Source organism: Penicillium verhagenii, assembly GCF_028828195.1.
Source record: "Penicillium verhagenii strain IBT 33310 chromosome Unknown utg000007l_segment0_segment0, whole genome shotgun sequence".
In the NCBI taxonomy this organism is placed as follows: domain Eukaryota; kingdom Fungi; phylum Ascomycota; class Eurotiomycetes; order Eurotiales; family Aspergillaceae; genus Penicillium; species Penicillium verhagenii.
Genome location: NW_026643171.1, coordinates 1,359,281 through 1,380,885, shown reverse-complemented (window position 1 = coordinate 1,380,885; position 21,605 = coordinate 1,359,281). Strand labels below are relative to the sequence as shown.

Here is a 21,605-nt window from a genome sequence, read left to right as displayed (position 1 = left end):
AAAACTGACGGCATTCGATCCAACTTCTTTTTGGATACTCTGCTTCCCTTCTGATGTACATAGTATTTTGTTCTCCTCCAAGGTTTTCTCCTCCAAGGTCCACTCCATCTGCCACTTAAACAAAGGGATTTCAATTTATAATCACTCCATTCCTTGGCTAAGCGAAACGGAGCGATCAAATTCGCGACACATGTCGTATAAATAGCTCAGTACTTGGCCTGGTCATCCCTATGCGCGTTGGCCTTATTGTTGATTGGCTCGAACACCCATGATCTTTCAATCTTACGGTCAACGTGTAAGATTTCCATGGGATCCACATTTCTCGTGTTAACGCCAAATTGAGCCGCAGTCCCGTCCTCATTAACTTCTTCAAACGGCCACCAGCAGTATCTGTATTGAGGTCAATGATTTCAGCCAACATATTCCAATTGAAAAAAAAAAAAAAAAAACTTGGGAGCGATAAAAAAACAAAGAGCTAATGGAGAGTGGGACGGGACACTTACACGCATCCGCAATTCTGACAGAAATTGAATGATTTTTCTTTATCGCCCCAAACGTACTTGGAGACTTTGGCGCCTTCTTTCATGTCAAATTTGACTTCGTTCACTTTGTAGTATGCCCAAGCGGCTGAGTAGCGTCGACAGATCGTGCATTGACACTCGTTGATTTCCTTTGGTGCATGAGGCAAGATCACTGTGATCGCGCCACAATGACAGGTGGATTTGAGAGATTTGTCCGCCATCTTAATGGAAAATTTAGATCGGAGCTAAGTGGAGCAAAGATTTACAAGTGAGTTACAGGGCTGCCGGGATTCTTTCAGAAAGATGATTTCCTACTGAAGGAACCCGGAAGCCATCGACTTATCTGTCAAGGGACCGTGCACGCGGGGTACAGTGAAAGTCGAGGCCTGACAGCGAAGGCACAAAGGGGTCTAAGACGCCACATTCCGCCACACTCTGCCTAGGCCACATGTGTATGTCTGTGAGGATGAGCCTTTCCCTTTGCTTCTTTGTTTGCAGTCTCTCTTCTCGATCCTTCCCTGGCATTGTCTCCCGATTTATGCAAATTGGGGCAAATCCTTCGTCTTTTCTTGCCATGTCAAAGATAATTTGTTAATGAGCTTCTAAATTTAGATTCCAGTACATTCGAAAGACAGACATCCTATTGAAATGTTCCAAGCGCACTGGTTATAAAGACCCCGACTCTATCTATCTCTACTACACAGCAGAAAGTTCTACCAAGCTCTTTTATCACCATCACGATGCCTGGCATTACTCAACACCCCATGTTCCAATGGTATTACAAAAAGTCCAAGTTTGAGATGAAGTTGCCAGATCTGAAACGAGGAGCAAGTTGGACAGTTTCTTAATTACAAATCAGTTAATGGCAACCTTGGAACTGACTCTTCATGAATCGCAGCCCGATGGCCTTTATGTGATATATGACCAGGAGCGCTATTGTCGCGCTCCAGCTTGCACAAATTCAGTAAGTCCTGGAGAGAAATCTGTTACGACTGACGTACGTCTTCCACTTGGCCTCAATATCTTCTACTAACCATTAAATCTATTATCTAGACTCGATTCGGCAGCACAAATAATCTTCGACATCATTATCATGACAAACACCCTTACTTAGCCCTCAATGCAACTACAGGCCGTCCAAGTCATGACACCCAGAACGTTGCAATTGGTAAGTTCCCAAACATTTTGATCGATTTAATTGGAAATTTAACGTCTCTGCAGCTTTTTATACTAGTTTGAGACATGCACTGAAGAGACGGGCGTCGATCCGCATGTCCAGAAACGAGGGCAAGTCATTGAAGCATTGAATTTGGCAGTGTGATTTCTGTAGAGGTCTGTTCTAAGATTGCAGGGTTACACGAGAATAGGTAGTAGTTAATTTGATTAGACGAGAAAATGGCAGAAGCCCTGGAGGACTTGTAATCGATTCATGAACGGGTTATGCCCATGCATCCACAAGTAGATTCATGCATGGATGGCTATGTTGAATATATAGCAAGATCCGTAGACGACGTTCCAAGGTTTTCAAGGTTTGAACCTTGAAAGGCCAGGGAATTATCATTAGCATCTATATGGTTTTCACTGACGTGGTAGCAAGACCATACCACAGGCCAGCTTCAATGTTCAGCTGTGGGAGGAGGAGGAGGCTAGTCTGAAGTGACTCCGGCGCCATCATGATTGCTGATGCTTGCTTTTCCACAGATGGGCAAAATGGAACAATTTCTTGACGTCGCCTGAGGCCGTCAACCAGGTTGCGAGAGTGGGCCGAGAATGCTCAAAGCCTCTGGCGTTTCGATGGCTGGCCATGAGAAGAGACATATTATGATTTCATCCCACATGTTCTAGCCTATCTCGTATCGGCTGGCTGCTTCGAGGAGCGAGCAGGATGCGAAAATGTACTGAAGGATAGATATAGAAGCTCGTTGACCATGTGGCGTTTTCTTCTAGCTTGAGTGAGATAAAAGCAAGATTCGGAGATAAGCTCCTTCCATTTGGGCCCGCATCGGCGCTTTGGCGCATTCAAGGAACTACGGACAAAATGGGGATGACCGAGAGGGACCACTTCGAATATACATATTGGTGACTAGTTTGCGTCCCCCGGACCATTATAGCCAATGTACAGGGAGCGCTGCTAAGTGAATCCAACGGAGGGTTCCGTGTGATTGGGCATGACTGCATGTGTTCGCCGAACTTGCTTAGCGAAGCCACGGGCGCTGTAATTTCGTTTCCAGCGGGGAGGCGTGTTGCATTGAAAAATTCCCCAAGTTCCTGAGATCCTCAGTCTTAGTAGACATGTGCAAAGCCGGACGTGGGCCTGCATAAAGTAGATCTTTACTATATTCAATTATGAAAAAGTTACCTAATTGGGGGGTTCAACCCGCCCGATCCCGTCTAGAATACTACCCTATCGAGTTAGATTATTTCCTAATTAGGACATATTCTCTGTAGATCCGCAAAGTTGGTGCACGTTAAATTGAATATATAAATGTTTCCAGCAGAACACACGTGTACAACATTCAATGTTTCAGATGTCAGTGCACATGGACCACCGTACACTGAGCCTTCTTATGAAACTTCGTTACTCCAGTAATCTGACAACATCGGCGAGTTAATTTGTGAATTAGAGCTTGTGGCAACTCCATCCACCACAAGTCCGCCGCCCCAAACCTGGTATGCAGCCCTTGAACCACCGTCCTTAAAAACATCGGGGTTGAAGGTCACCACGATCTTGCCATATGCATCGTCGTTATCGTTACTTTCTGTAAGTTGCCGATTATAAAGCCATGTTGTGATATCACTTTCATCTATGCCAAGTGCATCGGCCACCGTATCCGCGATGTCTTGGACCCTGTCAAGGTATCTAGAGGTCGTCCGGAGCGCCTCGGGGGATGAACCTGTAGTTGATGTCACAATTATAACCTTTTCAATTCCGTTAGTTTTGTCTCACTTTGATATTTCGGAGGACTAATAATTGACGAACCTGAACATTATAGGTTGAGCTAAAACATCCATCTGGCAGCATGGGAATACTGATCCAGTCCGCGTTCGATGAAGCTGTTGTTGCATCGAAGGGATCAAGAATGTAGTCTTCAAATTGTTCGGCGGTGAAAGATGTTTTAAAAAAAGTCTCCCAATGATGCGTCTGGGACAACAAGTTAGCTTTGTAGGTTTGGACCGGCCCCAGAAGTATTCCTCTTAGTAACAAGGCTGACTTGATAACATACCATGTATACTCCGCATTGTGAGGCGATCACAACAGAGACGCATCCCACCAGGCCACGTACAGCGGCAAACATGGATTTTCCAGCAAATTCGATAAATTGTGCTGTAGACTTCCTTTCCGGATTCTCTAGCTGCAGGGTCAAAATGGATGGAGATCCTTCCTCAAAAACAGATGCCGTCCACGAGTCCAGATCACCCGTAGCTGGTTTATTCAGATATCCGAATGTTGAATCATATGTACGACGATGAATATAAGGTGTGTCCGTTGCCCGAGCATCCAGTTGCTGGGCTGGTGCAGCTCGTTTGACTTTACTTCTCTTCTTCAACAAACAGCTGCCGCCCGAGCAGCCAGTGGGTGAACACTCTTGCTCCTCGGTGCTTGTTTCTGTGATAGTCTCGGTAATATCGGTCACAGTCAGGCTAGAGGTATACCCTAGCCAGCTAAGCACGGCGTCTCCGCCATCCTCAATCAAGTCTTCACACCCCTTGAGAATTTCAGGCTCAGCGATCCATTCGCCTAAGATCAGAATTTCTCCAATGACTTTAATAAAGAAACATGGTTAGCTTGATAAATTACTCAAATCAGCGTGGGCAACTTCTTACTAGGAATAGCAAGTTCAATATCGGAAACTTCTTCAAGAAATATTGGAACTGCAACATCGCAGAAATCGGTAGCGACCGCGTCAATAACACTTTTGGCGGCATTAGCGAGCACTTCGGTCACAGTAGCAACCACGACGCTGACAACGGGGTTGAGATCGACTTTGTAGTCCTCCTCCAACTCTAAGTTTGATGTCTTTAGAGATGAAGGTGCTACAAAGTCAGTGCAGCAGTAGCTTTGAAGACCGCCATTGCACGTGCGGACCTCCAATTTACCATCGACAGTATCATGGAAATTAGTGTTCTGTGCGACGACTGTTTCTCCCGAATTGCATCCACCAGAGCAGGGTAGGCCCACACCTCTCCACCCCCGCCAAGTACAAGTACCAAGTTTTGTACCCGATGCGCAGCAGAGGGTCTCTAGCTCAGAGCCTGGGCAGTCATCCGCCGTAGGCAAGTAGCCCGGCTGCCCATTCATATTGGTGACGCCAGTATACCCCGACATACAATCAACTCCGCAGTTTGACGTGTAACACGCCGAACTAGCCTGAGTATTGACGGACTGCTGGACTGAGTAGTCGGTAACCTTCTGGCTGAGGCCTGTATCGGCCTGGGAGCCATAACCTGTCTGCGTGGATTGGTTGTTCAAGTCCGCCGCCCAGACCATCATCCCCCCAAGACAGAGGTCATTGGCAAAAGACAGCTTCTGCTTGTATGTTGTGGCATCATCATAGCTCACCCATTGATTAGTATCCCAAACAATCCAGTTCACTGCATCATCCTCATCATAGACAGGTGTTACATCGTATGTGTCGATAATGACCTGAATCTCCGCATTGGACAGGATACCCGATGTTGCTGTGCAGGAACCTGCGTTTCCTCCGGTGGTGAACTCGCACACTCCATTTGGAGTACTACAGCTGTTTATTTGTTAGCAAACGTAGGCCTTTTGGGTCCTCATTTAAGAGATAGTTGCGCGGAGATTTGTACCTTGGGTCTGCCAAAGTGAACGAACGACCATACCAGCCCTGTCCAAGAACTATCTTCCCTGGTGTCACTCCTGCCCGCCAAAGCAGGTCTAGCGAGGCCTCAATCTCAGTAAGGTTGGTGTGTGGTGCAATATATGGACCTAAACGGAAAAGTCAATCAACAACTGCCGAGTTTTCAAGACAGCTCTAGCTATAAAACATTGAAAAAAACTTCATCTTACCAACATAAATATCCGTTGCATCCCACGTTCCGTGCAAGTCATAACTTCAAAATGTTAATATTGCATGACTATGTATTAGTGGATCCATTTTTAATTGCTCACGCCATCTGTTTTAAGTTAGTTCTTGATCATTGGGGTTGAAAGATTCTGACATCAGATACTTACAAGGTTGAACCAATCGACATATTTCTCCATTTCCACGGGCTTTTGAACATCCTTGGGTTAGAGACTTATTGCCAAATGCGACACACCAAACTAACCTTGAATCCTTGAAGATACCAATAGGAAGTTGGCAGTGTCGCCGAGATTCCATATTTTGTCCCAAAGGCAGCTCGCATCTCCTTTACCAAAGAAACAAAATTGGCTCCGTCATCTGAACTACCGCCACGGTCCGATGCTCCTTCACAATTGACGTGTTAACGGTTGACCAAAACAGCGAAGATAAAAGGGAAAAAAAGACAGTCAGACTTACCTGGGTATTCCCAGTCCAAATCCACACCATCGAATCCATAGGTTTGCATGAATTGTATGATATTGGTAATAAAAGTTGCCCTGTAACTTGATGTTGATACCATAGTAGACCAGGCTGTTTCTGTTGAACCGGGATCAGAAAAAGACCAGCCGCCAACAGAGATCCAGGTTTCTAAGTTAGTATAGTTGGACTTAATACCCGTGAATCGGCTCAATAAAGATAACATAGTCGAGTCCATGGCAGTGATAGCAAATGTTGATGGGTCAAAGTAAGCAAATGCCATATTGGCATGCGTGAAGCCTGCTAGATTGAGTTCCTCAGGGCTAACGCCATCGCAGGCTCTTTCAAGGGACCAAGACTCATAGTATGCTTATTTCCCAAATTCAGTGAAGTCATAAAGCAACAATTGATAGGGGTCTCACCAATAACTCTTTGCTTGGCTGTCGATCCTGAGCATGATGGCTCAGTTACAGTTCCACAGGAACCATAATCAGATTGACACCCAGTTCCACAGCTAATGACATATTTTGATTAGAAATTCTTAAGAGATAAATGCGAGTTAGAAAATGTAGACGGGATAACCTACAAGTCGGTGGTAGTACCGCAGAAGCTGAATTATTGTAATCAGTAATGTTTCAAGAAAGCCAAAAGCTAGAGCAATCACGACTTACCCGTATTCTGAGCAGCAAACATTCAATGGGCAAGTCTGGTCCCCTACGACCCCGTATGGTCCGCACTCTGCCGTTGCATCACAGTTGCTTGTACAGTTTCCTGTTCCGCAAAAAGATGGAGAGTAGCCGCAGTAGCCAGACACAGAACAGCACGCTCCATTGGAGCATGGCGTTGTGTCCGAACATGTGCCCGTTGTGTCTCTTTGGTGTAAATCATGGAGAGAATGCTTCGAAAACGAATTATCCCCATGGATGAGCGTATCGTTATGAGTCGCTCTTTGAAAGACCGATCCGTAATGACCGTGAGAATGTTGGTAACTTTCCCAACTTGCTAAGGCACTGGAACAGGCCAAAGAAAATATTCCAAGGCTGAGTAGCCTCATTTTGAGGGCACGTGAACCGGAATCAAGGTTTCTGAATAGATAAAACTTAAACTCATATAGAGAAGAATGCTCGCATGATATAGAGCAGAGAGAGTGAAATTAAACTGCCGAAGGCCATCCTGAAATGCGAATTTGGCCAAAGATCTTGATTGGAGGCAAAACTATCTAGTCTCACCTGTGTCTGTTACCCACAGCACATTCCATTCCTTACCAGTCCTCTCGAATCACATTACAGTATCTTCATGCAATGTCAAAATCGGAAATTATCACCGTACCTCCGAAAAGCCATGTTTCGTTTGGCGAGGGAGCTAAATCAACAATCTTACTTGAAAGCGGGTAGATTCTCAAAGCTTAGCCGACCATACAAGCTCAGCCAAGTCCGAAGCTAAGAGCTTAGCTCATTGCCCCTACTATAAAAGAGAGGCCGTTTGATATTCGGGGATAAAAAAGGCTGAAACCATGATTATGTGGGGCCGCCAAGAGCTTATGCACTAGCCGGTAAACCCGTAAAATATGGCCCAATCGAGTTAGATAGACCAATTGGATTGAAGTTGGCATCGAAGTTGACGCTAGGGATTGCCGTACATAAGAGTCGGGAGGCGTGGGGCCATGTAACGTTACCACGGATGGTGGATCTGACTTGTTTCTCTAGTTGGTTGCCTGACGCCTCTTTCTTTTACTACTGCTCGAACTAGTCCCAAGAGGTCTATCTTCGAGATTGTGTATCAGCCGCACTTGTACAATAGCGTTGAAAATTATCACAGCAACAAGTCCTTTGATCATGAAATTAGATTCCTGAACATTAAATCGGAGACATTAGTTCCAACTAAGGCTACCTCATTGACGGGAAAATCCGAGCCACGAGTTGTATCTAGGCAAATGAAAAGTCCTTGGAAACGAAGCGAAATTACCATTGAGCTCCGGTTCTTCCGAATGGTGAACGGAAGTTTTCAATGATGTCCTAAACTAAAAGGTGAATATTCATTATACTAGTAGGTGCAAGTCCTCATTTTAGTAGTGGCGCTTTGGGTTCTTCTGCAACAAAAAAGCTTCTCTGTCTCACAGAGTCAGATCTGTTGGAGCGTAAATCTACCACTTACAACTCCTCTCGAGCTCCCTGTTTCCTTTTACCATTCTGGTTCGCCAAACATCGATACCAATTCCCTTCCGTTATTGTCGCCACCAACATGGCACTCCGCTTATTAAGTCTATTATCTTTATCCTCGACTTCATTTGCACAATATAGTTTGTGGCCGACCTTCGACGCGAGTGCTCTGGCTACATACATTGGGATATCCAACGACTGTTTGGAGGCATTGTTAGTATTTTGATCTCCCCCTCCCGCCCTTCCTCAACCCTCTTCAAATGACACTGACACTGGGATGATTCATCTTTTAAGGAACGAAACAGTATCATGCAGCCCCACTCTTTTCAAACGAACCACTTCGGTAGACTACTACTTCTGGACTACAGAAAATGTCACCACACTCTGCACCACTGAGTGCATAGAGTCAGCAGCATCATGGAATGAGCTGGTCATCAGCACTTGCTCCAACGAGACCTACTATTATAACAACAAAGCTGTTCCCGCGGATACTATCCCTGGCAGGCACGTCGAAGGACTAAATCTGGCCTGTATGACCAACTCAGAGTCAAGCTCTTGCCTTGTTGAGTCTCAGAGTTGGGTGGGCTCTGGAATGATCTACAACTCTGATGGTATGATATCTGTGCACTCTGGGCCTTTCCTAATACAAAAAAACACATTTCTGATGCCTGATCTATGTAGGCACTTTGGGTGATGACCAATCTCTAACAACTCTGTACGACAATGCGACATTATGCGATGAGTGCTTCATTGATATGCTCACCGCAAGAGTGAACTCGTCTTATCTTGGGGCTTCTACCTTCAACGACTACATGAGCGCTGAGCTTTGGGCTGTTCTTGAATGGTGTGATGCAGACACCAATATCACTTTGCAAGCCTATGCAACCTACGCCTCATCCACAGGACCTCCAGTAGTTTCAACAACTGCTACCAGTGTGGTTAGCTCTGCTTTAGCGACTGCCACTTGTACGGGTCAGACAGTCTCTTTTTCGTCATTGAGCGCAGCCTCGTCCACCTCAACAGCATCCAGCTCGACAGTGATCACCGATGTTAAAAAGCGCCAGTTGTTATCTGGAGTATCCGCAGACCCGAACATCACACAGGCATGCCTAGATATATCTTTGGAATACTATGTCCCCACTGGTGCGGTGATTATTGCGGCTGGAAGTAGCGATTGTTCTAATATGACGGCTGTGACATGCTTACCAGCTGAATGTGACATCCAACTGGTGACCGACGAATACAGCACCTGTGATCTACTGGCCAGCGAGCTCACGGTGGCCAACAACACTGTGACGACGGTACAGCTGCTCACTTGGAATCCTGCAATTATCGGAACCTGTGACAGCCTCCAAGTTGGCCAGTATGTTTGTATCACGTAAGTACCTATCCTCTCATTATCCCCGGCTGTATATTCGTGTCCACTTTTGGTCATGCCCGGGTGTATATATGTTGACAAGAACTTTTGAACAGTCCACCCGGTGGAGCCTGGACACCTACCATAGCCAATATCACCAACTCTACGTCCGATGACAGCGGCGGCGTCACGCAGTCATTTGCAACGACCTTCCTCACCGCTACAGCTACTAACAATATCACCACACCGACTCCCATTCAGACGGGAATGACTACATCCTGTGATGTATTCTACTTTGTCGAGGCGAACGATGAATGTGATACCATTGCCTCGGAGTACGACATTACACTCGCAGAGTTCTATGCGTGGAATCCAGCGGTCGGTACCGATTGCTCCATTCTCGAGGTGGGCACTTATGTTTGCGTGGACATTTTAAGCAACACGACTGCGACAACCACAAGCAGTATCAGCACACCCTCTCCCATGCAGACAGGCATCACCTCTTCGTGTGACGAGTTTTATCTTGTCGTAAGTGGGGATGAGTGTAGTACAATTGCCGATCATTACAGCATCACACTCGCCGATTTCTACGATTGGAATCCCGCAGTGGGCACCTCATGTGCGAATTTGGAATTGGGAGAATATGTCTGCGTCGCTATATCGACCTCAAGTGCCACAAGTGGCGGTATCACTACGCCTTCTCCAATTCAAACCGGTATGCCCTCCACTTGCGATGAGTTCCACCTCGTCGTCAGTGGCGATACTTGCTCTGTGGTGGCATCCGAATACGGATTGACTCTCTCTCAATTCTACGCCTGGAATCCTGCTGTAGGATCTGACTGTTCTACCCTTGACCTTGGAGATTACGTCTGCGTGCACATCTCAGTCACAACGCCGAGCCCGATCCAAACTAGCATGTATTCAGAATGTGATAGCTTTTACTTGGTACAGAGCGGTGATTCTTGCGACGCAATCGCGACTGCAGAAAGTATCTCACTGGCGTCACTGTATGCATGGAACCCCGCCGTGGGGACGAGCTGTGCGGATTTGTATTTGAGCTATTATATCTGTGTTGGTGTGGAGCCCACTCCGATGACCACTTTGGCAGATACTGTGGCTAAGAGAACTATGATGCTTGCTGACGCAGTTTCAATGATCACCCCGGCACCAAAGGCGAGATTAAACTAGTCAAGGTTGCATGTGTATATACCTAGTTTGAATACATTCTGGCGGTTTTAAAGTTGAAGTTCTTGACGTATAAATCGAAACTAGTTGGTGATTCTGCAGAGATCTCAAGTGCTTCGTGAATCTATGGATGGTGATGCTTCTCAATCATTTTGAATCATATGATATATACCCTCTTGGTGTGGTATCTCTAGGCTTTCTGTCTCTCTTTCCCCCCCCCCCTTTTTCCCCTCTCTTCCCCTGATAATATTTATTATATTAAGAGAGGGAGAAAGGGACAGAATGAGATAAGAGAAGTGATTATGGGTGCCCTGGAGGAAAATAGAGAGAGAGCTGGAAGACAAAGAGAGAGATCATATGACCCTCTTATCATATATATTCATATTTATGCCCCTTAATTATCTTCTATTATAGCAAAAGAATTTGTGCATATAACCCTAGATAGAACTGGGCAGCCCTAAGGGTGGAAGTTTCTAAGGCTGGCTAGGCAGATCGATTAATATACGTAAAAACTTGAAATATAAATACCGCCCGGTCGGCCCCTTAAATCCATCTTAGCTAAGAATATTCAATCTCCCCTTTCCATACACATGCATGCACACCACACCACCCACACACCTAAATAAACATCATGAATCAACATCCACTCGAACCATTCAATTTCGATAAGTTTGTCCGGCGTTCCCCTACGCAAGAAAGACCCCCAGTCCACCAAATACCATGTCACCCAGATGCGAACTGGGTTAGCGTCCAAAAGCCACCCCTCTTCTGGGAACCTCTATCCGCTCATTCACTTGAGGTCAAACTTGCAGCTATGAGGGCGGCACTTCTTGCCGGTGCCGACCCAAATGAAATGGACCACGAACCGGTCAATATTCGCAGCTATGGCCGCCCACTCCATTGCGTTGTTCATAGTAATGGTCCACAGAATTACATGATAGACAATATCCCGCTTATTGAGCTACTACTCGAATATGGCGCTGATCCCCGTCTACCGGGGCCAGAGGTCTTACCCGTCAATGCTGGACTGGGATCTCCATTACATCATGCAAAGCTATTGGCCACTTTCCCAAACCACGGCTTTGAAGAATTATATGAGTGTGGTTTTTACCAAGAGGCCTATCGGATCATGAAGCAGGCTGCTGACAACTTGGATGGTAAGTGAGAAATCAGTACCTAGATATTCTAAGGCTTCTATATGAATATGTGCTAATATTACCTTGAAGCTCGTGATGCGGCAAAGAGGCGGTCGGAGTATGTGGAGTGGGTGCTTGGATTCTTTAAATTTTGGTAATATATTTATTACTTGACTGGAGCGAAGTGTATATAACTTATGCCTAACAAAGCCCGCAAAAATTCAAAAGTTCAAAAAAAAAAACTACATATAACAATCAGAATTCGTATGTGGTCACCCGCCATATTACTACATCAATGTAACCAGTCTGACCGGCCAGCTGGCGTGTAGCTCAACAATGGCTGAGCGAATGGGAAGCCCTATTCCAGGTCTCCACACCCTATGGTCGTACATATATGTATTGCTTGGAGAATCATCATAACAGATTGAGAATTGTTATACGAATCGTTGAACTTCGGTGTAAGTAAATTTAAGGCGAGAATTGGAAGCTGAGCTTCATGGGCTAGATCCATCCTCTATCATAATAGCGTGTACCTTTGTGCTACCCAGCTCGAAATGCCAGGGCTCGATTGGACCCGCTCCCCACCGCGGAGACCGTCGACATCGGGCCGGGAACCCGCTGGAAACAGGTCTACGCGGGGTGTAATAGAGTCGGCAAGATAACATTGATCGAACTTCAAATGTTTAGTTTAATTTCAATGTCCCCCCCCCCAAACACCAACAGAAATGACCATCTAGAGTTCCGATGTCCTAGTTTTCTGAGCAGAATCATGTATATGAAACCCCATTTTATCAATACGTGAACAAAATTTCAAGGTTCTATCGATTGATGGATTTATTGCGACCGTGTACATATGCGGATATCCATGGGTGGCGCCCTAGGTTTGTCTACTGAATACACAAGTATACCTGCTAAGCATCCACAATCTCAACATCCTCCGCTGCAGAGTCCTTCCATTCCGGGATTTTGGAACTAACGGAGGTTTGCGCAAAGTAGTCACCCGAGGGAGATGGGGTCCGCGCGGTAACATCATCAGAAAGCGTGGACAATGAATCTTGCGCCGGCGTGAAGAGGGGACTTCCTGTTTGAGGCGACGAAGACCGAGTTTGGTTTTCGGAAGTGGGCCGTGAACGTTCTTCCTGGGGCATTGTTGGGGCGGGGCGTTGCGCTTTATTCTCAGAGGGCACCACAATCTTTGAGGGGACACTCTCTTCCAAACTTCGCATCTTTGCGAGGCCCGTTTTCACCAGCTCGGAGATAGCTCCGCCGCTCATCACTTTGAGGGTCGGAACATCAGCTTCCAGCTCTTTCAAGAACCAAGCTCGGATGTCAACAGCCACAAGAGAGTCAACTCCCTGCTCGACTAGCGTCATTGAATCGTCTATAATCTCATCAACTGCCCTACGAAGAATGCGCTTGAGATAACCAATGAACGCGTCTCGGGTGACTGAATAAGCTTCATCGGTGGTCTTGGCCGATTGCAACTGAACGCGCACGCGAACAGATGCTTCGTGTGATTGGACTTTGGAGTCGGTATCCTTGTTGAGAATGAAATGGCTGAATTTCACGTCACGGCGATGAGCATCAGTGACCTGCAAGTCCTGCGGGACGTAGTTGATGCCCATCACAACCTGGGAAGGGGAATCCTCTGCCTGGCCCGGTCGTCCAGTGAGAATGGTCTCTGCAAAGAGAACTTGTAGGTCATGTTCACTGATATTGATGTAACCGAGTGACTGGAAGTAATCGAAATCAAAAGTCTCGGAGTGCGCAGCATACCCCACGCCAAGAACCGCAGGAATGTTCATTGTTGATCCAGCCACACCGCGCTTGCGTCGTTTGTTTACCAATGACGTCATGAACTCATTAGCGGCTGAGTAATTACTCTGCCCACTCCACCCGATGACCGACGAGATACTAGACGCGACGATGAAAAATTCGAGGTCAGTGCTATGGAAAGCCTCATCGAGTAGTTGTGTTCCTAGAACCTTAGGCTTTGTCACCCGGGAAAACTGCTCGAAGGACATGTTCGCAAAGAGTTCATCGTCCAAAATCATGGCACCGTTGATGACACCAGCGATGGGCGGAAGCGCTGCGGCCATCGAAGAAAGCACAGACTGCAGCGAATTTGGAGAGGTTATGTCCAATGGAACCACTTTGACAACAGCTCCGTATCGAGCATACATGTCATCAACAAAGCGCGCGTTTGCTGTCGGTCTGCGGCTTGTGAGAACAACGTAGCGGGCTCCGTGAGTGATCATCCACCCGGCTAGTGATTGGCCAAGTTCACCAGTCATGCCGATAAAGAGATATGATCGGTCGCTTCTGAAAATTGACTGGGAGTCAATGGGCTGTACCATGGCCAGCACAGACTGAGACTTTGTCCAGTCTACCACAGCCAAAGGCTCACCAATTGCCTTGTGTGAGGTGACATCAGCCAGGCCAAACAATTCAAATGACGAAAGGCCAAGTGTGTCATTGGAGAATGATTGCTTGAATAAATTTGCCAAATCGCTTGAGGAAGATAGTGCATCAACCTTGTGACCGACCAACATCTCCTCGGTGATTTCGAGACAAGACGGAGACAGGCTTTCCACAATTAAATCGCGTACAGCATCGGAGGTCGCGCCGCGCGAGAAGTGCACAAACACAGAGCAGGCTTCCACCAATGATTGAACAATATGAACTGGCGAGCTAGGGCCGAGATATATACATTCGTCAGGACGACTGCTGGTGGTATTGGACGTGACGCAAACGACCTGGATATTTTTAGCGGAGGCCTCCGCGCGAATTGCCGTTTGAATGATGAGATCGGGCTCGTTGATTATCAGTGTGCTTCCTCGCGACGTGAGAGACAAAAGACGATCGGCGACAAGCTTAGCGCCCACAGCCATGATTCTCGAAGGGATTAGAGATGTAGAGACGTGGATGCAAAGGTCCTTTGGAACCCGAACAGTGGACTGGCTCGAATCGGTCAGAGCCAGAACATGATCCTGAGTCGCTAGATCAACACCAGCGCACACACGAACAAAGCCTCCAGCCCCAACAGCGACGCTTTGCAAGAGGGAGTGAGTGACTCTAATCATACGCGTTGCGCTTGCCGACGAGTCAGTCACAGCCAAAGGTGAGACACGACGAAGCTCAATAGTCTGCTCGTCGCCTTTTCCAGCGCCAACCAATTCGACATTCGTATCAAACAGGTTAGTGACAGTCAGGATATTGCGTCTTTGAGAGTTATATCTATTGTTCTTTTCGCGGTCGGGAACAATGCGAGAGACCAGGTGACGTCCGTTACGAACATAAATATCAGGTTCCAATGACCAGAGCATGGAATCGGTGCCCCAGTTAGTCAGAGCCACTTGGCGGAGGACAGTCGCAGAGAGATCAGCTGCTGTACTAGAATGAATGCCGTTCTGCACAGCAGGATCCAGGTCATAAGTCAGGATGTTCAATCCAGGACTCTCCGTGCGGATGGTGCGAGCAATGCCGGTCATCATGGAGCTGTAAGGCTGATCATCGCGGGAGCCACATGTCACCCAAATCAGGGCACCGGCATTCGTGCACGACTTGAGACTCTCAAGTTTGTCGGCAGTTAGATCTTCCAGGTATGGCCGGTCAAGGTCGACAAGGGACAAAACTGTGACTCCTCTGGATCCATCAGTCATTGTGGCCAAGTCGGATTTAGCAAATTGTTCCACAGTGTTGAACAGCCGTTTCGACTGAAAGCGACGACCCATGGACTCATAGATCTCCTGACTGAGTTTGTACACTGGCCATGTCATGCCACCGATGATTGCCAGGACATCTGTTCGAATTCCGGCAGGGTGGACCTTGACGGAAAGAGGGTTGCGCAGCAATGCCACCCGATCATCTACCGCTTGAGCCACGAAAACGCTCATGGGTAGAGAGGCGCTAATATCGGGACTAACAGTGTCGATTCCGGCGAAGCCCGTATTCTTGAGCACAGTGTCCCATTGTCCCAGTGTAAACAGAGGACCCCATGGGCGACCTGTTTCAGCTCCAATCCACCAACCAGGGAGTGTACCGACGGTCATTCCACTGAACAAGAGGTCTGTAGAAGTCAGCTCAGCAGTGACAAGGAAGCCACCAGGCTTGAGCAAGCGTCGGACATTGGAGAGAGATGCTTCAATATCACCAGAGACGTGGAGAACATTCACAGCAACAACAACATCATAAGACGCATCTGAGAATCCCTGTGTTTGAGGCTCCTTCTCCATGTCAAATGTCTTGAACGTCATACGATGGGCATCCTGTTGACCGAATCGCTCTTCAGCCGCCATGAAAAAGCCGCTCGAGATGTCAGTGAAGGTGTACGATGCATAACGCCCTTCGAGAGCATCCAAAACTGCAGAGGTAGTGGCTCCGGTACCCGCGCCAACTTCAAAAATATTCAGGCCTGGGTGAATTTTGGAAATCTGAGCGAGAACCCGAGCCAGCCAGCGACCGGTCGGACCCGAGCAAATTGCACCTTCTTCATAGAAAGCACGAAGAAGTCCACCTTGGTTCATATGCTCCAGCATCGAGTTACCGTCATTGATGGTTTGAACCAGGTTTTCGCCAACAACTTGAACAAAACGAACATCCTTTCGGTCCGGATAGCGAGCAAGAGTCTCGTCAATATCAGAACGAGTATCGTTGTTGCATGAAGCAGGCACCTTGTTGTGACTGCCACTGCTGACCATGCTGACCATGCGGTCGCACCAAGCCAGGTATCTCTGGTAATGTGGTAGAAGACCGCTGCGGTCTTTGGCAGGGATTGAAATTGACGCAATACGGAGGAACCAGTATGAAATTCTGTCGACGTCCTTGTAAAGCTGTACCTCGTAGTCGGTCAAGGTCTCCCCGGCCCCAGCAAGCTGGCCGTCAGGAACAGCAATCGGGTAATCAAAGCGAGAAAATATGGGGATGTCATTCTTGGGCACGGCGGGTGCAAAAGGAACAAGCTTCGCGCCTTCGAATTGAATGAAGGCGTATTTAGAGTCATCGGCATAGAGGTAAACGTCTCCAGTGACGCCTGCTGCTGACTGTTCGCGGACAGAAGACTCGTATTCCATGGTGGCTTGTTTGCCAGCATCGCCGATGGAGGTAAAGTATGGGTTGATAGTGATACTGGAAATTGACACCGGAACATGAAGAGACCACAAGTGTGTATCGCCAGGATAGGCCCAGGCTGCAAACACAGTTTGAAGTGCTGAATCTAAGAGCCCGGGATGAAGAACAAGATCATCATCTTCAGACTGGTCCGCGAGGATACCCACGCTGTACCCAGGTTTGCGACGGATATTCGAAATGCCACGGAAAGGATGGGCATAATTATATCCCACGCGGGCCAGACTGTCATAGAACTGATCTTCGTTAACAGGAACTAGGCTGTAGGGGTCTACTCTGGCAACAGGCAGGGTATCGGGCTTTGCGAGGCCCAGTTCCACCACCGCGCTTCCCTTGGCATTCAATTGAATGGTGCCATCTCTCGCCGCTGAGTAGCACGCCCAGTCAGCAGTCAGCTTAGCGTCTGAGAAGGCGACCGATGATACACTGAAGATTGTTTCCACGGTCATATCGTCATCATCGAATGCGATCGCGCGTGGAATATCTAGATCAACAAGTTTCACTAAAGAAAGTGCAGCCCCAGGTCGCAGCTCAAATGCGATGCTTTTAATAGCCTCGAGGGCCATTGAAGCATACCCAGTGGCCGGAAAAACGGTCTGGCCCTGCAGTGCGTGACCACTCAACCAAGGCATCTCACTTTGTTGCAAGATGTTCCTCCACTGGAATTCTCCTGGAGTGGTCGCTTCCGCGCAAGGAGATCCGAGGAGTATATTTGAAACATGAGCCGGGTTTCTGTGCTTGAAGTGGTTTGCGAGACGACTGTCGGTCCAGTAGTCGGTTTGGTGGGTGAAGGGATACGGAGGTAGGTCACTCAGAACAAGTGGTTCTTGAGCATTGGCAGACAGCAATTTTTCCACCGCAGAAAACTGCACGCTGTTCGAACCAAATTGCTTCCAAATGAAACCAAGTGCTTTGCCAAATTCGGTGACATCGTTCTCACCGCGAGCCAGAACACCAGTATATGGTGTAGTAGTCTCCCCATTGATGGTAGCAGTAGCGGGACCTTTGAGAGCAGGATGGGGACCGACCTCAATGGCAATGTCAAATGGACCATTGTGCTTCACTGCCTCCGCCAAGGCACCAGCAAAAAGGACAGTCTGACACATATTGTCAACCCAATATTGGTTCGTCAGACTAGATTGAACCATAGCCTCTCCCTCGTACACACTTGAGTACCACACGGGTGCCGCCTCTGTCGATTGCGACAAACTCTCAATGTTGCATTTTTGAAGTGAGTTGTAATATGGGCCGGCACAGGAAGCCATGTGAGCACTGTGGTAGGCAGTATCGACCTTCAGCTTGCGAGCAAAGGTGCCTTTTGCCTTCAAAAGTCTTTCAGCAGCGTCGATGGCATCTTCATCTCCACTGAGAGTGACACTGGAGCTGGAATTAATCGCTGCAAGCTGCAAGCGCCCCTGGAACTCATTGGCACAAATGGCCCGAGCTCCATCTGGAGATTCGGCAACTGCCATCATAGCACCACAGGGAGCATTGGGGCTGGGACTGGCAGCTAGTTTGGCATGCACGCCTCGGAAGTATGCTACTCTGATCGCATCCTTGGCAGAAAGGAAACCGGCAGCATAAGCAGCTCCAATCTCACCCGATGAGTGACCAACTACAGCTGTAAATGCGATTCCAGCTGCTTGAAGGATGTCAACCAGGAGAATCTGCACAGCTGAGCAGAGGGGCTGCGACAGAGCTGCCTCTGCAAGCCGAGAACTTTCTTTCGATGCGAGCAGCTCGTCAAGTATTGTCCAGCTGGGTCGGTCTTCGGCGGAAGTAATGCTCTGGAGCGCATGGTCCAACTCGGCAATACGCGACGCAGCAAACGGAGACGACTCAATGAGGCGGGCACCCATTCTCGGCCATTGTGCGCCTTGGCCAGTGAAGATCCCCAAGATCTTTGCTGAGCTGTTGAGACTTTTGAATCGAGCATTCATGTCTTCGGTTTCTGCATCAGTGCGAGTCAAGGCTTCCAGTGCAATAATTGCATCATTGACCGTTGGAGCAAGGATGTCCTTCCGGTATGGCAGTGTCGAGCGACGGTGTTGCAGAGTGTAAGCAAAGTCCCGCATCGGAACATCTGGGTGAATCTTGAGATATTCTAGATGATCAGAAATCATTTGTCGCAGGGCCTGTTCCGAGGCCGCTGAGAAGACAAGGGGAGCGAAAATCTGATTGGTCGAGGTCGAGGTGATCACTTCACGTCTTTGAGTATACTCTTCCAAAATACAGTGAGCATTTGTGCCACCGAAGCCGAAGCTGAATGAAGAATAACTGTCAATAAAATATTTTATCAACTTTAGAGCCACAGACTAACCTGTTGACGCTTGCTCTTCGCGTCTGACCATTGTTGATAACCCAGGGAGTTGGGGATACGGGTATCTTCAAGTGATCGAAAAAGGGCGCGACACGATCACTCAAATTTCTGAAGTGCATATTAGGGGGAATGACACCATTCCGTATGGCAAGTGATGTACTGATAACACTGGCAAGACCGGCTGTGCTCTCTGTATGGCCGATGACCGTCTTGATTGAGCCGACAAGCAATTTCTCCGCAGCCTGAGCGGCAAGAGATCCAACAGGGAACAGAGCATTTGAGATAGCCTCAGCTTCCTGTGGATCGCCGGCTTGGGTACCAGTGCCATGGGCGTGAAAGAATTGGGGTCGGTCTTTGAGGTTGTTGATGGGATCGAGTCCAGCGCGGGAGTAGCAGTCGCGGATCAATGCAGTCTGCGCCACGTTACTGGGCACCGTCAAGCCAGAGGTCTTGCCATCCTGGTTTACAGCAACATCACGAATAATGCACTCGATCGGATCATTGTCGGCAAGTGCCTGAGAGAGTGTTTTCACAATGACGGCAGCCACCCCCTCCCCACGAGCATATCCGTCAGCTGCTGTGTCCCACATAGCACAACGGCCATTGGGGGAAAGCATACCCAGATTACTTTCCGAAATATACATCGCTGGCAAGATCAGATCATTGTCGATCATGTGGTGTTCGTGGAATTCGTGCAATACGTACCAGGGCTCAAAATCAGATTCGTTCCTGCTGCAACAGCAACATTCGACTTCCCACTGCGGACAATTTGCACAGCCAGATCCAAAGCAACCAGACTGCTTGAGCATGCAGTGTCAAGAGTCATGCTTGGACCATGCCAATCAAAGAAGTATGAGACACGGTTTGCCATGATGCCCCGTTCCAAACCGGTAGCTGTATATCGTGGCAGGGTCTCCCAGTCACGGGTGACCATGGTATTCCAATCATCGGACATCATACCAACGTAAATGGCAGTATTGGATCCTTTGAGATTCTCCATGGGTTGGCCTGCAGCACACATACTGTCATACACAACCTCCATGAGGACCCGTTGCTGTGGGTCCATCGCGTCAACCTCGCTCGGTTGAATATTAAAAAATCCAGCATCGAACTTGGTAATACTTGTACGATCCGTCTCCTCCAGCCAGTAGGAGTGGGTGGCATTCGTTGTTCCATGATGGGCGCCAACTGGGTGGTAGAACGGATCGATATTGAACCGTGATGGTGGTGGTTTGCTTGATAGATCCAGTGGGTCTTTAATCAGCTCCCAGAGCTTGCTGGGCGTGTCAGAACCTCCAGGGAATCGACAACCTGACCCAATGATAGCAATTGGCTCAACCATGATTGCAAGGTGTAGTGGTGTTGATGTTGAATATCAGGCAGGGATTATGACGACAAAATCATTCCAACTTGTTGGAAGACAGTATATAGTTCAATTGCTGCACAAGGAGTTCACGAATCTATACTTAAGATTGTTCCGAAGTTGTAATCAGTGTTGTGCCTGGATAAAGTAACTATTAAGTAATTCGCAATGGATGCCAGAAGGAGATATTCTCCCTTTCTTTATCACATATGCATGATATGATTTGGAATCAGGCTCCGGATGAAAAAAGTACTCGCTGGGGTAAAAACTCGAGACCGCAAAAGCTAAACAACTTGTCCTCAACGAATGATCGGAGTACTACACCGCATTGGGACGGCCGATGCAGTGTGCAGTTGATTCGGAGAAATTCTTCTTTCAAAGATCTTACCACTCAGGTTGTGCTTTTGTTCGCGGACCAAAGCACTGGGCGCGAATTAAAAGATAAGACCACCATTATGGGATGGCCGAAAAGGGAAAATGTCAGAGCCAAGATTGTTCCAGTGGAGAGATCGGGGCGTTTTTCTCTTGACACCCTGCAGTCAGCCGGCGCAGAACATGCTGGCTTGAAACTGGACCTTGACGAGAGACTTCTGAGTGCTGACTGACAAAACCAAAACGAACATCCTGGTTCTCCGGTATGGATCAAAATGGACTAGCGCCAAAAACAAACCAAGGGGCCAAGGCTCGAAGTCGGAATCATCTTTTGGACATCAACTTATTCGGCGCATTCTATCAGTTAGAATCAAACCTTGGAACACAAGAAGACTACCGTATGCGATGATTGAAAAAAAGGTGTATGTAAAGTGTAGGTTTTAGTGTATAAACCAGAATGGACTTGAGAATAGACTTGAGAAGGAATTATATGGCTAGAATTTCTGCCTGGTTTCTTGTACTAAGGACATGTCCATTATTTTAATGAAAAGGAAACACGGG

General features: G+C 47.7%; 6 protein-coding genes across 6 annotated transcripts; 3 read left to right on the top strand and 3 right to left on the bottom strand.

Annotated features, from left to right (window-relative positions):
• Positions 1-206: 206 nt before the first annotated feature.
• On the bottom strand, positions 207-742 carry N7466_007194 (uncharacterized protein; the record flags this gene model as incomplete). The annotated part of the gene is made up of 2 exons (XM_057166583.1): positions 207-390; positions 561-742. The coding sequence occupies 2 exons, from the start codon at positions 740-742 to the stop codon at positions 207-209; spliced, it is 366 nt and encodes a 121-aa protein (XP_057019624.1).
• A 519-nt stretch (positions 743-1,261) lies between these two features.
• On the top strand, positions 1,262-1,842 carry N7466_007193 (uncharacterized protein; the record flags this gene model as incomplete). The annotated part of the gene is made up of 4 exons (XM_057166582.1): positions 1,262-1,360; positions 1,381-1,485; positions 1,636-1,689; positions 1,756-1,842. 4 exons carry the CDS (start codon positions 1,262-1,264, stop codon positions 1,840-1,842), a joined length of 345 nt encoding a protein of 114 aa, XP_057019623.1.
• A 1,244-nt stretch (positions 1,843-3,086) lies between these two features.
• Positions 3,087-6,482, bottom strand: N7466_007192 (glycoside hydrolase family 18 protein; the record flags this gene model as incomplete). The annotated part of the gene is made up of 9 exons (XM_057166581.1): positions 3,087-3,440; positions 3,502-3,663; positions 3,746-4,284; positions 4,347-5,243; positions 5,359-5,472; positions 5,715-5,757; positions 5,814-5,953; positions 6,026-6,394; positions 6,455-6,482. 9 exons carry the CDS (start codon positions 6,480-6,482, stop codon positions 3,087-3,089), a joined length of 2,646 nt encoding a protein of 881 aa, XP_057019622.1.
• Positions 6,483-8,776: 2,294 nt separating this feature from the next.
• Positions 8,777-10,729, top strand: N7466_007191 (muramidase family protein; the record flags this gene model as incomplete). Its single annotated transcript, XM_057166580.1, has 4 exons — positions 8,777-8,795; positions 8,866-9,327; positions 9,394-9,562; positions 9,658-10,729. The coding sequence occupies 4 exons, from the start codon at positions 8,777-8,779 to the stop codon at positions 10,727-10,729; spliced, it is 1,722 nt and encodes a 573-aa protein (XP_057019621.1).
• Positions 10,730-11,357: 628 nt separating this feature from the next.
• On the top strand, positions 11,358-11,891 carry N7466_007190 (uncharacterized protein; the record flags this gene model as incomplete). Its single annotated transcript, XM_057166579.1, has 1 exon — positions 11,358-11,891. One exon carries the CDS (start codon positions 11,358-11,360, stop codon positions 11,889-11,891), a length of 534 nt encoding a protein of 177 aa, XP_057019620.1.
• Positions 11,892-12,773: 882 nt separating this feature from the next.
• On the bottom strand, positions 12,774-20,651 carry N7466_007189 (type I polyketide synthase; the record flags this gene model as incomplete). Its single annotated transcript, XM_057166578.1, has 3 exons — positions 12,774-19,251; positions 19,310-19,955; positions 20,015-20,651. The coding sequence occupies 3 exons, from the start codon at positions 20,649-20,651 to the stop codon at positions 12,774-12,776; spliced, it is 7,761 nt and encodes a 2,586-aa protein (XP_057019619.1).
• Between the last annotated feature and the right edge of the window lie 954 nt (positions 20,652-21,605).